The sequence below is a fragment of the Populus trichocarpa genome, chromosome 16 (assembly GCF_000002775.5).
Source record: "Populus trichocarpa isolate Nisqually-1 chromosome 16, P.trichocarpa_v4.1, whole genome shotgun sequence".
NCBI lineage: Eukaryota > Viridiplantae > Streptophyta > Magnoliopsida > Malpighiales > Salicaceae > Populus > Populus trichocarpa.
Window position 1 is genome coordinate 3210179 of NC_037300.2, and position 16144 is coordinate 3226322.

At 33.2% G+C, this 16144-nt stretch overlaps 3 protein-coding genes across 3 annotated transcripts; all 3 read left to right on the top strand.

The window, feature by feature from the left end:
- The first annotated feature begins 2413 nt into the window (after positions 1 to 2413).
- LOC7483989 (polygalacturonase inhibitor) lies at positions 2414 to 3623 on the top strand. The gene has a single exon (XM_002322648.4). It carries the CDS (start codon positions 2516 to 2518, stop codon positions 3497 to 3499), a length of 984 nt encoding a protein of 327 aa, XP_002322684.1. The 5' UTR covers positions 2414 to 2515; the 3' UTR covers positions 3500 to 3623.
- A 4209-nt stretch (positions 3624 to 7832) lies between these two features.
- On the top strand, positions 7833 to 9843 carry LOC7468949 (serine/threonine-protein kinase BLUS1). The gene has a single exon (XM_024587115.2). It carries the CDS (start codon positions 8056 to 8058, stop codon positions 9679 to 9681), a length of 1626 nt encoding a protein of 541 aa, XP_024442883.1. The 5' UTR covers positions 7833 to 8055; the 3' UTR covers positions 9682 to 9843.
- Positions 9844 to 14440: 4597 nt separating this feature from the next.
- Positions 14441 to 16119, top strand: LOC7468950 (polygalacturonase inhibitor). Its single transcript, XM_002322650.4, has one exon. The coding sequence runs from the start codon at positions 14748 to 14750 to the stop codon at positions 15726 to 15728; it is 981 nt and encodes a 326-aa protein (XP_002322686.1). The 5' UTR covers positions 14441 to 14747; the 3' UTR covers positions 15729 to 16119.
- Positions 16120 to 16144: the final 25 nt, after the last annotated feature.

A 16144-nucleotide genomic window follows, 5' to 3' on the forward strand; every position in this document is an offset into this window, starting at 1 on the left:
ATAATAATAAAAACGATAAATGTCTCCACAACACAATGTTATATATATATTTTTAATTTTCTTTGTTCTTTTCTTATTTGAATTCAGGATTTCGGTGTTTTTATAACCTACATTAGAAATAATGGGTAGGACATTTTCTTCCAGAAATAAAACTTACATATTTATTATTTATTTATTTTATTTTATTTTTAATCTTCAAAATTTTGCTTTTTTATTTTTTTTTATGTATAATGGATCCCACAATAAGGTTGATAGGTGTCTATTTAACAGACACATCATAAAAACATAATATATTCTAAGAAACACTTAAAAAAAAAAAACGAAGGTACTAGCACTCAAATAAAATAAAGGCATCATTTTGGAAAAAAAAAAAAAAAAGTACAATACACTCAAGTAAATATTTGGGTTGTATGGGCAATGTTACACCACTGACGGGGCAGAATTCTTACCTAGAAAAAAGAGTAAATATTTGGGTTGTTTCGCCAGGGCTTGAACAGCGCTGCTCACCTGGGGCAGGCCTGGGGACCGGTCACCCTGGGCTTGGCCCAAGAAAACTAGTTATCCGAGCCTAATCCATTTTAATTTTCTTTCTTTTTCATTATTGTTTTTTTTTTCTGTTTTTTTTTCAAATTTATATATTTTTTTTTCTGTCCGGTGGCCTGAATGTTCCAATGAACGGTTATGTATGATTAATTAATACAGAAAAAGAGACGACATTTTACGTTACTTTTGATACGAAACCAATCGAAGCACCCTTTATCTCATTTTGATAATAACATTTTCATTTGACATTACTTGGTGGAGGTGTTTTTGGTGGAGGTGTCTTGGAGTGTGTGCCTTTATATGATCTAGAAACTGAGACCCAGCTCTTTTATACGTAAGAGTTGCAGATAACGAACATGGCTCGTAGTTGACTCAAATTTGCGATCCCTGGTAATATTTCAAGTTTACGAGTTCTTTCTCTTAGTTTAGTTCTTGAAAATAACTATTTACCCGTATGTAGCGTCAAGTGTGTGTGTACACACACACACACACACACAAGGGCACAAGGGACGAGGCGATGTAAAGGCTTGGGTGGCCTCTAGCGCAGGTCAAGATTTTATCAATATTTTTTGATTAATTTTATGTAAAAATAATTTGTAATCTTTGATTGAGTTATCAAAAAATTCTGAAAATTTATGTGAAGCCTTCTAATATGATGTTTTAGATTGGTTTAAAATTTCAGAATTTTTGGAGAAATTCAGAAATTTGATAAAAAAATCATAATTTGACCAGTTTTACGTTATTGAATGTAATTTTCAATCCGGCCATCAGATTGAGCTAAATTTTTACGAGGGATATTAAAATATATTGAATAAAATATGGTTAAAATTTTAGGATGAACAGAGTTTGGTAGTGCTAAAAAAAAAGAACCGTCAAATAAAAGCAAAACGACTCATTAAGAGTTAAATGGTTATTTGTCATTAAAAATAAAACAAATCAATTCTTCCTTATTTTTATATGTTGTTGACTCAGAATAGAAAAAGAAAGAAAAGAAAAGGTGAGAGAGAAAGAGAGAAAAGTAAGGGGAAAATATAAAAAAAAAGTCCAAGAAAAAAAAATAAAAAAAGTGAGAGAATGGTCTCGTAAACTTACAAAGTCCAACTTATAAAACACTACCCAAAAACACTGCCTTATATATATATGTATGTATTTTGACTGGTCAAGCTTATTAGTTTGGTTTTATGTAGCTTTATAAAGATGCAAAATGATATTATTATTAGGTTTGCTATTCCCCGCAACAAAATCATCCGAACTTGAAATACAAGATTAAGAAGCTATTATTTAGAAATATGGTAACGATTGTAATTCAAAATATTTTTCATTCGAAAATATATTAAAATAATATTTTTAAAAAATAAATTATTTTTGATATCAGCATATCAAAACGATTAAAAATAAAAATAACATTAATTTAAAAAAAAATTAAAATTTTTAAAAGCATAGTTTCAATAGCGTTTTCTAACCCTATTTAAATTTATCATCAAACAGATAATTAGGCGGGGTAAGGGGGAAGGGATAAGTCAATGTTGGAAGGTATCCAAAATAAATATAATTAATAGCTAAGAATTGAATCTTGAATACTTAATTTCTCAATAAATTCCTAAGCAACCTAGTCAATAATTAAGGCAGCTATCATTTAATATAAACAACTAACAGGACAAACACGAACTACTCACACTCATGTAATGTGTCTAGTTAATATATAAACCAGCAGGAAAGCCGGTGGTAAAGAGATACAAGAACATGGAGATCTGACAGTATTGTGTCTCACCTTAAATCTGGCTTAGGTTAGTCAAATATTTTGGCCGATATTTACTTGGACTTTCCCTCTTCAAACCAGCTCTGAGCTGTCTATATAGCCTTTCCTCAGATCATAACTCATAACCATACAAACATATCAAAGACAGAAGAACTCTTTAAATAGAACATTTGCATTCCATCTATCAAAAAACGTAGAGCAAAAAGCATTAGCATGAAAACCCTTTTCCTTTCCCTTGTCATTTCCACTCTTCTTTCACTCTCCCTCTCAAAAGAACTTTGCAATTCCCATGACAAAAAGGTTCTCCTACAAATCAAAAAACATTTTGGCGATCCATACCTCTTAGCTTCATGGAAATCGGACACTGATTGCTGCAAGGCTTGGTACCAAGTTGAGTGTGATTCCACCTCCAACCGCATCATTTCTCTCACAATTTTTGCTGGCAACCTTTCTGGCCAAATCCCCGCTGCAGTTGGGGACTTGCCCTATCTCCAGACCCTTGTATTCCGCAAGCTGACAGATGTTACAGGCCCCATACAACCTGCCATTGCCAAGCTCGTACACTTAAATTTTCTCAGACTTGACCGGCTAAATCTCACTGGGACAGTACCTGGCTTTCTTAGCAAACTCAAGAAGCTCACATTCTTGGACTTGTCTTTTAACGGCCTCTCTGGATCAATACCGAGCTCACTAGCTTTGCTGCCAAATCTTGGTGCTCTTCACTTGGACAGGAACAGGCTGACAGGTTCAATCCCAGAATCATTTGGGACATTTAAAGGCAGCGTACCGGATCTTTACCTGTCTCACAACCAACTTACTGGTGAAATCCCTGCATCATTAGGGAACATGGACTTCAGCGTCATTGATTTATCACGCAACAAGCTTGTTGGTGATGCTTCCATGCTATTTGGGCTGAACAAAACTACTCGAAATGTGTATCTCTCTAGGAATATATTGAACTTCAATTTGTCAAATGTGACGTTTCCAAGTGGCTTGGAAAATCTGGACATTAGTCACAACAAGATTTTCGGAAGCATACCTCCACAAATGACTCAGATACCTTTGCAGTCCCTGAACATGAGTTACAACAGGCTGTGTGGCCAGATTCCTGTAGGTGGTAAGCTGCAGAGCTTTGATAACTTCACATATTTCCATAATAGGTGCTTGTGCGGGGTTCCCCTTGAAAACTGCAAATAGGCCAGTGGAAAAGGAAGCATTTTCCACTGTGAATAAGGATTTGCAATATTTCTGAAAGCAACATGTATTGAGAAGATAAGATCAATCAAGAATAAGCAATATCTATTATTATCTCTGTTTTCAATTTCTCTTCGTTTTAATTTAAGTACATTGAATCCACAGAACTTTGAATCTTGCATTACGCTATCTTACAAAAACCAATAATTGACAATGCTAACAAAATTTTTAGAGACTAAGTGCCAAGTTTTGGATTCCAACAAGACCCCAAGACTAGCTTATAGCAGTTCTCAACTTAGCGCTTCTGTAAAGAACTGCAAGACAGACTCTCAAGTGTCTCATAGAAAAAGATTATTCATGAATAAGTTTTTATCAATATATTTTTACCAAAAAAATATTGGATTAAAAAAGATTTATGAGTTTAAATTTTCTGGAACACAAGTACACCCCAGTAAAGAGGCGTAGTGCCAAACCCAACCATAATTGAGCTCGGTAATGTGTCAAGCTCTAGGCATTTCTAAGAAACAGACCTAAGCTTCTTTGGACTCATCTAAAGAACAGACTCAGCCTTTTTTAGGTTCACTAATGGAAAGATCCACCTCCCTTGGGTCTATCCTAGGGAAAGAGCTCAGTCTTTATAGACTCAGCTATATTTGACGTATTAAACCATAATCTCCCTACACTTTTTAAGTGTATAAAAATCCTTCAAGAACTCATCATATTTTCATCAAACATTAATACAGATATAAATACACCAAAGAACAAAACTCATGGGTTATAAATACACCACGAGATCTTTATAACAAAGGTTCACAATCTTCATTCTTTACTGTGTATATATATATATATCGAAAAATTCATATCTCTATCAAAGAAGATTTTTTGCAAGTAGTAGTAACAAGTCACCTTGACCTACCAAACACCAAATATAAGTTATCAATCACCTTTACTAAAAAGAATGAATGAGATTGTTAGGACCAATTGATTAACTGATTATCCAACCTGCAAGTCATATTCTTATGCTACTTGAATTTTTTAGAATATCAACAATTATAATTTATAATTTTGGCATCATTAATATTAATATTTTTGTTGTATTTAATTGATAAGAGGGACAAAAATATTTCTTGTAACACAAAACTTGTCAAAGCACCAAGATTTTGCTCTCTAATTATTACTTGGTGATGTTGTTCTTGGTGGGGAGGTATGAAAAGATTTCCAGAAGTCAAGGCTTATATTCTCTTTCAAAGACATCTAGAATTTAGCAAGCAAATTTTTTAAGGCTATCGAGCTTTGACTAGGATATGGAATTATAAATCTACCTATGAAAGCTCGTAAGCGTCACCCAATCACACTGACACAACATGACGTGGGACACGTGGCCGAAAAATAAAAGCTCACAAGAAGACGGTTTTTTTTTTAAAAATTATTTTATATATTATGTAAGAAATTTATTTTAAAAGTAAATAGAATTCGTTAATAAAAATCAATATAATGATTTGTTTGTAAAAATAATGAAAGTATAGAATTAAAAAAACAGTTGTCAGGTTATTTATAGTTTCTATACCATTATATATAAAAAAATTATGTCTACTTAAATTATCTTAAAACCAACTATAATAAATTATCCTTTCGTTAAGAAATATTTGGATAGCACTGACTAGCTAACGAGTCCACTTGTTGCTAGGGATCTGCTCACAATATCTGATTCAATTTATTTAATAAATTTTCCAAAATAAATCCAACAAAAAACAATAAATAAAAAATTCAAGGTAACCATATCATTTTTAAAAATCACAAAAAAAAATCATATAAAAAACAGATAAGATAAAGAAAAGACATAGTTTAATTGTTAATGATATAAATATTGAATAATAAAATTAAAAAAATATATATGTAAAAACAGAGCCTAATCACTAATAATATAAATGTTGAATGATAAAATTAAAAAAGAAATCAGCTTTAACAAAAATCAGGCAAACCCTAATGAACCTTTTAAATCTGGGCTAAGGTTTCAAACTTACAACCAATTAAATCCTAGATTCTTGATGAATCAAGAAGCTTTATTTAAAAAAAAAATTAATGTTGATAAGACAAAGTAAATATAACAAAGAACAACAAATAAAAAGACTCAAGAAAACAAGGTTCATTTTTAAATTAGTGAAAAATCCCACAAAAAGAAAAAAAACAAAGCCAAATATTCTACTTAATAAATATTGAATGATGAAACTTAAAAAACATGAGCTTAAATACAAGCGATAAAATCAAGCAAACTTGGACAAACTTTCCAAACCTAGTTTAATCTCTAAAACCCAAAGCTCGTGAAATTATAGACTAGAGCTAACTCAAGAAACTCAATCTCCAATCAATCTAATATTAAATTATAAAAAAATATCAATTTAAAAAAATTTTCAAAGAAAAGAAATAGTAATAAAAAGAATGAGAATCAAATTTATCAGGAAAAAAGACTCAATGAGGATGAAATTGTAAAAAATATTTATCTCAAATAAAACAAACAATAATAAAAATAATAAGAACTAAATTTGAAAGATTAAAAACTTAAAGTTGGGTTCAATTGAAAAAAAAATTAATTCTATAAAATTTTTAAAAACATTATTTCAAATATTGAAGGATGGAATAAAAAAATTTAATTAAAGAATTACAAAAAAAATAACTAATATAGAATGGAAAATAAAAAGACCCGAGATAACCAGGGTCATTTTTAAAACCAATAAAAAATTCTATAGAAAGCAAATAAATAAAAAGAACAGAACCAATCTCTAAATGAACAAACGTTGAAGGATGAAAATTTTAAAAAATATCTTAAACAAAGGAAAATAAAAACCAAGTAAACCTACACGCGAACCTCTAAAACCTAATCTAATCTCTAAAACACACAACCTATGAAATCCTAGATCTTGGTTCAATTAAGAAACTTAATTCTCAACTAATTTAACGATGAAAAATGAAATCATGAAAAAATATCAACTTAAAAAACTTACCAAAATAAAAAAAAAATACAATACAAAGAACGAGAATCAATTTTAATAGGAGAAAAACTAAAAAGAATGAAATTGTAAAAATAAAAATTAAAAAATAATCCCAAACAAAACAAATAGCAGTCGAAATAATAGAGATCAAATTTGAAAGAAAAAAAATTGAAGGAGGTGGAATTAATTTTTTTTTTTATATTTTATAGATTATTCAAAATAAAAAAAATATTAATTAAAAGGATAGGTACCAAATGTCAAGGGGAAAATATTGAAGGGGCTATTATGAAGTTTTAAAGGGGTTGGCATGAAAATCGAGATGGAGAAAGAGAAAAAAAAACAAAAAAAAAATGGTAGACGATGCCAAAATCGAAGGCGTGTGTGGCGCACGCGTTGCACCACTATAAAGATGTCAAAACCTTTCCAACATTGTCACAAAATGTGATGTTTGGTGATCGGACAACTCCGCACGTGCCACCCGAATGGTGCGGGAACTAACCACTTGCGAGAGCATGTTATGAATGTGCAACCAAGTTTTTTTAATAATATTTAATATATGAATAATAATACCTCTAGGTAATCTTGATATTGACAAAAAAAAACATTATGGTAAAAGGATCAAAAAGCCCTTATAGGAGAGATTAGTTGATTTTGTTTCGAGAGTAATAAAATAATTTGATTATATTTTAAAAAATGAAAAAAATCAAAATGCTTTTGATTGAAAGGTAATCTTTTTTATCATAAGATTAAATGAGTAATTTTACTGTTAAAAAAATATAAATGACTACTTTAGCCTTGGGTCCTTGTCCAAGTTGTGAAATCTTAGAACTTCCCTAAGTACCATTTGAACATCGTCTTTTTATATTAGAAAAAACAAATTTAGCCCCGGCAGCATGGCTTAGGAGTAGTTTGTTCTTGGCGTGCTCTGCCAAGACTGTGTGATGAGGCCAGGTTATTGGATCCATTGGCATAACCTGGATGAAAGATGGTCATGATTAACACAGATGGAATGATTTATATCTAACACAAACACTTAAACAAACTTTAAAAAATGCATCATTTGTTAAAAGCTTTTTATATATATATATATATATATATATATATATATATATATATATATTGAAAAAAATAGTATTTTTTTTATAAATTATCCAATAAAAAAAGAAAATCTCATAAACCGATATTTTTATGAATGGATCTTTTTTCCCCTCGAGACCTATTTGTTATTCTGAAAGAGAAAAAAAAGCCCAAACCATGAGGCACAAGAAGCCCAGCAGAGGCTCGAATTCCTCAAAAGGTATAAAAGCAGTCTTGCATTTCTCATCCCATGCATCCTCGCACTCTCATTTCTCAAAGATTGATCACCCCGCTATCTCTCTCCCTTTCGAACCTGAGACTTCGCCAGAAAACCACCCTGCAAATTACCTACTTTCTTTCTTTTTCCAAAACAAACTATCCTCCTTATCAAGAAAACTTCCCTAACACTCCATAACCCTATTCAAGAAACCAACAAATTCTCTCGAATTAAACCCATTGAAGATCAAGATCAAACCATAATAAGCATCATCCATGGCAGATGAACTAGACCAAGAATCCGAAGCTCAACTTCAGTACCCAACAGACCCAAATGCATACAGACTCGTGGATGAGATTGGCGGTACTGGTGCTAGAGCCAAAGTTCACAAAGCAATATGTATCCACAACATCTGGAAGTCAACTTTCGTTGCAATCAGAATCTTTGATCTTGAGCAATATCCAGCCGATTTTGATGGTCTCAGACGTGAAACCAAAACCATGTCACTTCATTCACACCCTAACGTTCTTGCATCCCATCTTTCTTTTGCTGTTGATAGCTATCTTTGGGTGGTTATGCCTTACATGGCTGCTGGCTCTCTCCAGCCTATAATCTCTACTTACTTCCCCGAAGGACTACCAGAGCCAAGCATCGCAATAATTCTCAAAGAAACCCTCCAGGGATTGTGTTATATTCATGATCAAGGCCGTTTACACACAGATATCAAGGCAGGCAACATTCTTATAGACACAGAAAATGGCAGCATAAAACTTGCAGATCGTGGCAAATCGGTCTCGATTTACGACTTAAGAAGCGTTGTGGGATCATCCCCATTGTCCCCCTCATCAAGAATGAGGTTGACTGATGTTGCAGGGACCCCATATTGGATGGCACCAGAGGTTATACATGACTTAGATGCAGGTTATAGTCTCAAGGCTGATATATGGTCTTTTGGTATTACTGCATTGGAAATAGCCTATGGTGGACCTCCTTTCTCTGACCTTCCTCCATCGAAGTCTTTGATCATGAAGATAAAGAAGAGGCTTGGGTTCTCTAATTATCATGACGAGAAGCACAAGAAAGATTTCAAGAACAAGAAGTTCTCTAAAGAATTTAAAGATATGGTTGCTTCTTGTCTTGATCAAGACCCTTCAAAGAGACCTTCTGCTGATCAGCTTTTAGAGTATTCTTTCTTCAAGAACTGTAGAGGATTAGAATTTTTGTTCAAGAAGGTTTTCGATGGGTTACCTAATGTTGAAGAAACATTCAAAGAACTCAAGGCTTTACAAGGGACACCAAGCCAGATTACTGCTGGCACTGATGTTGAAGAAGAAGAAGAGCGTCCTGAATCAGTTGGTCCAAGTGAGAAGACTAGATGGATCAGTGGTTGGAAACTAAATGAGTATGAATTCAATCTTGTCCCGGAATTCAGTAGTGATTCAGAAGATGATTCAGTTGTGAAATTGGTTCGTTTTGGGGGTGAAACAATCATTCCGGACACGAACATTGGGTTCAGTGTGTCGTCTATCGGGTCAAGTGACTTGGAGGGTTCAGTGGAGGATCATACTGGTGAAAACATGAGCGGAATAGAAGGAATCGTTGAGGAATTTAATCAAGTGACAGTGTTAGAGGGTATAATGGCATTAATGAGGAGTTTGGATGAGCAGAGAAGGCAAGTAGCAAGAATGATTGCTCTGTTGGGCGGGGAGGCTGATGGAGAGGAACAATTGGTGCAAAGGATTGAGAATCTGATGAGGGAGTTGGACCTTGAGAAGGAAAAGAACCTGAAGTTGGAGATGGAATTGGAAAATATCAACATTGTGATTTCTGGTGCATATAATGACGCTTCTGCTGCTGCTGCTGCTGATGATGATGATGCAGCAATTGATGATATTGACTGATTAGAAGATGGGTATTTTGGTATGTCAAGCTTCTGGTTTCCTGTGCTATGAGAGAGATTTTTTCAACATCTCTTTGGTTTTGTTTGTTCTGTTTTAGCAAACGTAAAAAACAAATTGCCTCTTCTGCCACTTTCTTATACAATATGATCTTTTGTTTTTAAAGTCTGATGCAGTGCTTTCATGAGTTGCATCCTGATGTTGGGTTCAGCCTACGAGAGGAGCTAAATTCACATCAGGATGTGAAAAAAATAGCGTTTTGAGTTAGTATTATCTTTGAGCAGATGCATTTATTCTGTGCTTTTGGTAGAAGTTGATGTAGAATTCAGCATAATATAAGAAACTTTCACACACATATATTTAGGGACTTGCCTTATCTCCATACCCTTCACTCCCACAATTTAATTATTAATAAATGTTGCAGACACCATGGATTTCTCAGACTTGAATTTGGCCAAGATTAATACTTAGCGGATTCATGTGGAGTATCATGTCAATGATATCCAAATCGGATGGATATTTGTCCGATATGACCTGAATGGTTAGGTTATTTTAAATTAAAAAAAAAAAAAGGTTTTGGTGTGGAATATTTGAATAAAATTGAAAAAAAATATATTTATGGATATAGTTTTATGTTAATCAATCAAAAACCCATATCGTGTCTGTATATATATATTGTTTTTAATTTATTATTAAAATTATAGATAATGATATATGGTGTTTTTGTACTTTATGCATGATTCTTTCTATTTGAGTAATCGTACTTATTGATCCAATTTTATGAGTATAAGTAAACAAATAGAATATATATATATATATATATATATATATATATATATATATATATATATATATATATATATATATCAATGCAGGTACTTAATAGAAAAAATCATGAAGTGAAGGTACTCGAAACAAAAATGTAACCTAAGGTTGGGAAGGTGCTCAAATTAGACCTAAAAATATTGATTTTTAATTATTAGTATTTTCCTTGATAATTTTTTATTTTTTTTCTTTATTTTCCTAGCTATTTTAGAGTTTCCTTTTCTTTCCAAATTAGGTTGGTTAAATACTAATAATTCTTATTTTTTTGATTTTCTTTTCAATACCATTTAGAAAGTTCAGGCCGTTGCTATCATTTATGAATTATATACTACTTGATATTGTTTTTATAGATTGGAAAATGGCATAATGAGTCTGTTAATATTGATGTCATCTAATAATTCTTATTTCTGTAATAAATCAGTACTGAAGCACATACAGTTCACTTATTTTCTTTCTCTCTCTTTTTTTTTTTAATGTCAAAAGACGAGGTGTAGTGTTTTCTCTAAATATTATGTCAAGAAATTATTTTAAAAGTAAATATCTTTTTAAGTTTCACAGATTATATCTTACACCAATTTATAAAGTAAAATTATTTTTTAAATTTCAAAGTAAATAAATTTCGACGTCAAGGTTTTCCTGCGTCTTGGTTTGCTGCCATGTCGCTCCTCTGCTGGAAGAAATCGTTTACAAAGGGTTTCTTTTTAAAACTATTCAACAATAAAAAAAAAATTAAAATAAAAAAAATCAAAATATTTTTTAACCGTAAGAAACACCCTTTTAAAAAAATTTCCATCGGCGTTCCAGCTGATTAATTTGAATATATTTAATAATAGGTTGGGCCAACAGTGTTAAAATAAGCTATGCGATGGTTTTCATGTCGTGTTATGGGCCCAAACTCTGAGAAACCCAATGGAAATTCCTAAACATAATTTCAAAAGTAAAGGTCTTCCGAACATAAATAAGTTTTTGGCAGATTTAAACAGGTTTGGGAACATATCTAGAAAAGAAAATGGATTACTATGACATCGAGTCAACTCGCAAGTTATAAGAAAAATTCTTAAAATTCACTGGTTAGATTTAACTGAATCAATGAGTTCACGATTCAATCTAGGAGAGTTAATTAGATTTCATCGAATTAAAATCTTATTTTTTTTTCAACTTAAATAACCTCATTTAAATCAACCTCGAGTCACGGATTTCTCAAATCAGTTTGCCAAAACTGAGCTGTTCTAACAACTATGCCCATGATAATCCATTCCATTAATATCCCTCTGGTTCCGACAATTTTAGCTAAGTAAATTATGTTTTCCATCCTTTGTTTGGTGCAAAACTGGATTCTTGTGTAAGAATAATATCAACCAAGACAGAATTTGATAGGTGGCAATATGATCCAAAATAAATTGGTTTTCACTTCCAGTCATTATTTGAATATTGGACGTAATGGCAACATAGCATAGAATGCGGCGACATGAATCGGTGACTTCTGATTTCAGCTTTTCTTCCATCTGAGTTCACGGCAGACTATCAGAAAATCAGGATATAGCTTAAGATAGAAAAGTATTGGAAAAATAAAACAGTACTAAGTTTCTTCTGTTTTTGGGTGCAGGATTTACGATCTAGTGCGCCGCTTTTATATCTCTGGTATGCCGAGACAGAACTCGCCAATAGTTGATCTGGAAATAATCAAGAATCACCTTCTCGTGCATTGCATATTTTATCCTGCTTTGGAAATGGAGTAACATACAAACCATTTGAATCTAAACCGTCAAGCCTGCAATTATTGAGAGCGCACCAGGGGTTTAAAGAAAGGTTAAAAATACTACGATCGGCATGGGTGCGCGGTGTTGTAGATGATCAATCTCTTGCTCTAACTTGCTCAGCAGCTTTACTTGAAGAGTTGACGACTGGATTGGCTGCAGGTATTTATCTCTAATTTATCAACATTTCTGTCATAATTTATCTCTAATTTACGGCACAGGTTAACACCCATATGCATGTAGCTCTTATCTGTCTCTAATCTACTGGATTTCGGTTTCGATATAGTGTGTGCATTCACTTTTATTTTGTTCATCTCCTTTAAAATGGCCCTGCGTTTCCTTTCTTTTCTTTTCTTTATTTCTTGGGATTGCTGTTTCTTTCTGTCAAGCATACTGTTGTTTGTTAGCCCATGAAAAAAAAGGACAGGGAAGGCTACTACAAGGGACATGTCTTGGCCTCCCACGGACCATATGCAGTAGAATCATAATTCCATGGCTGCAAATAACTGTGAACAGAAAGCACCATCTATGTCGAAAGAAGAACAAATCCACGGTGTTTATATTAAAATCACGCAATTCTGAAACGTGATTATATTAAAATCATGATTTAAAATAGCAGTTATATAAAGAACATAATTTAAAATAACGGTTTTTTTTAAAATTATGTTATTTTTCCAAAACTTTTTCAAACTGTGTAATTCTTTAAAAAAAAAATTCTTGGAAGCTAGACAGTGCCTAATCTGTAACTTAAAGTTTCCCAGTACAGTCTCATAGAAAATATTGAAAAATTGCAGGTCCTAAGTGAAGTTAAAACCTGTTAAATCCACCAAAAACTAAATTGTGTTCAAGATCATTATCTATTTGAAAAATGTTCCCTGCTTTACTTAGGAACCTTTTAGGCTAAATGAAAAGCTAGATTAAAATAAAAACTCTAGAACACTGGGCAATATGAGAATCAATTATAACATGAATAATTAATTTTTTTATACCATGAAAAGTTGTATTAATGATGATGTTAGTCAGCTTACTTGATTACTCAGTGGTGGAGAGGTTCTAAGCCTAAAATTAGCCAATAGGAATCAACATCCATTGTATTCCAAGTCTTTTTTATTATTTTTGTTAATATACTTTTTTTTTGTTAATTTTAAAATTCCAATATATTAGACATCATATTGGCCATCTGCCTCTAGAGAGGAAGAGTCCAATTGCATTATGATGAGTCTGAATCCCCCAACTTAACATTCAATTTGTTTTCACTATATAAAAAAAAAGGGGCAAAGAATCAAATTAAACTGATTAATATTATATAGTAAAATCCATAAACCTAAATATAATTTCCGCAGTGAAAATCTCAGAGCCTTCTAGAAACCCTAAAACCAGAAGAAAAATAATAATAAATCAAAGTAAAAAAAGAGAGAGAGAGAGCTTAGCAAAGCCCTAATAATTAACATTTCTTGGTTTGGAGAAAAACTGAATAGAAAAAAGTACCCGTTAACTCACATTTACAGAATAAAAATTCTAATGTTTAAATTGCTGCCACTTTGATTATAAAAGGTCTTAAAGGATATTAACTTTTGTGAAGACTATATTATTATTATTATTATTATTGCTGCTGCTGCTGCTGAATATAAAAAACAGGTTAATAGACACTTCCAAATTAATAATTCAAATGTTGCTGGATCGCAGCCTCTTTGAAAGAATGTTTGGGATTGCATTTTAAATAGTATTTTTTTTAAAAAAATAAAATTATTTTTTTATATTTTAGATTATTTTGATGCAAGAAATAATTTTAAAAAAATAAAAAATATATATTATTTTAGAATCCTTATGCTTATCTTGCTTCCTTTGCTTGCATGGAGAAAGTTGCTACTGTAAACGTAGGAGGGAAAGATATCATGATTAATTAGATTACAGTCTGTGAATTTGAGATCCAGCTCATGTGAGATAAGAAACAATGCCATCGCATTTGACCAGTCAACCTGTCTAGTGGCAAACTGACACGGTAATATCCATTCAAGATTTGTTAAGAAAAGAAAAGGACCGTCCGTGTCTGTGTGCAGAGTGTTTTTCCACCCTCTTTTAGTTTTTCTTTTTTTATATAATATAATATTTCATTGCTAAACATAAAGATAAGCATCAAAGAAGAAGTCGGATGCCAAAACTCCAGAGTTGGAGGGAATAGTGTATGAATGCAGTGCTATTAAGGGTCTTCCCTGTCCTATCCTTAATCACTATACACTGTCAAAAAAAATAAAAAATTCATTTCCTTAGCAGCTCGATGGCTGCTGCACTCTCGCTCGATCTGTTGCCAGAAAATCCAAGTCAAAGGATGCATCCATTAATTTGAGCTCTCACGTTCAACAATGAACTTGATGACCAGCCAAGACAATAAGGCCTCACATGCTGCCCCTATCCTTCCTTATATATAGCAACCCTGGAGCATATCATTTCTCACAAAACAGAAAATAGTTGTCAGATTTCCCAAACATGAAAGCCCTCTTCATCTCCTTACTTGTTCTCAATCTCCTTTCACTCTCCTTTTCAGAACTTTGCAATCCCCACGATAAAAAAGTTCTCCTCCAAATTAAAAACCATTTTGGTGATCCTTACCTCCTAGCCTCATGGCTATCGGACACGGACTGCTGCACATCTTGGAACGCGGTGGAGTGTGACCCTACCACCAACCGCATTGTTTCCCTAAGAATCTTTTCTGGCGACCTTTCTGGTGAAATCCCTGCTGAAGTTGGGGACTTGCCCTATCTCGAGACCCTTGAGTTCCACAAGCTGACAAATATTACAGGCCCGATACCGCCCTCCATTTCCAATCTCATACATCTCATTTCACTCAGACTTAGCCGACTCAACCTCACTGGCCCAGTACCTGACTCTCTTAGCAAACTCAAGAATCTGAGAGTATTGGTCCTGTCTTTCAACAGCCTCTCAGGATCAATACCAAGTTCACTCGCTTTAATGCCGGAAATTGATATTCTTGAATTGGATAGGAATAATCTTACTGGTCCAATCCCAGAATCATTTGGCAACTTTGCAGGCAGAGTACCGGGTATTTCCCTGTCTCATAACCAACTTTCTGGTAAAATCCCTGCTTCATTAGACAACACAGACTTTCGTTTGATTGATTTCTCACGCAACAAACTTGAAGGTGATGCTTCCATGCTTTTTGGGCCAAACAAAACTAGTGGAAGTGTGGATCTCTCCAGGAATTTGCTGGAGTTTAATCTTTCAAAGGTGGTGTTTCCCAACACTTTGACATATTTGGATGTTAATCACAACAAGATTTTCGGGAGCATTCCTACTCAGATGACTCAGTTAAATTACCTGTCCTTGAACGTGAGTTACAACAGGCTTTGCGGTCAGATTCCCCAAGGTGGTAAATTACAGACCTTAGATTACACCGCATATTTCCATAACAGGTGCTTGTGCGGCGCTCCACTGGCAAGCTGCAAATAGGCAGTGGCCTGAGTATGGATTTGCCACTTAGATGTACCTTGAAGTGGTATGAGTTTTTTTTTTTAAAGTATCTTTTTCTTTCGTTTCTCCAAACAATTATCAGTTAAATAAACCAATACAGGCCTGGGAGACATGAGGCAAGGCAATGTCTGTATCCTGACATTTCCTTTTTATGATTCTATGGAGATGGGGGAGACTGCCAAACATTCTCATAAGCTGCTTTTCCAGCTCCTCAACAAAAGGTCCAAAATGCCAAAGTTTACAGGCAGCTGAAGCTACCATGTACTAATAAAGAATATCAGACGAGCTTCTAAATGCTAGGAGTTCCGTCTTCCTCCACTTCTTTACTCTGGGTCTCTAAATAATGCCAACGATTGCAAATTCTATTTTCGCACCGTCTTTTCATAACCCTAGTT

What these genes read in the sequence shown, in the direction of transcription:
- LOC7483989 (XM_002322648.4), top strand. Translation starts at nt 2,516, where the DNA reads ATGAAAACCCTTTTCCTTTCCCTTGTCATTTCCACTCTTCTTTCACTC.
- LOC7468949 (XM_024587115.2), top strand. Translation starts at nt 8,056, where the DNA reads ATGGCAGATGAACTAGACCAAGAATCCGAAGCTCAACTTCAGTACCCA.
- LOC7468950 (XM_002322650.4), top strand. Translation starts at nt 14,748, where the DNA reads ATGAAAGCCCTCTTCATCTCCTTACTTGTTCTCAATCTCCTTTCACTC.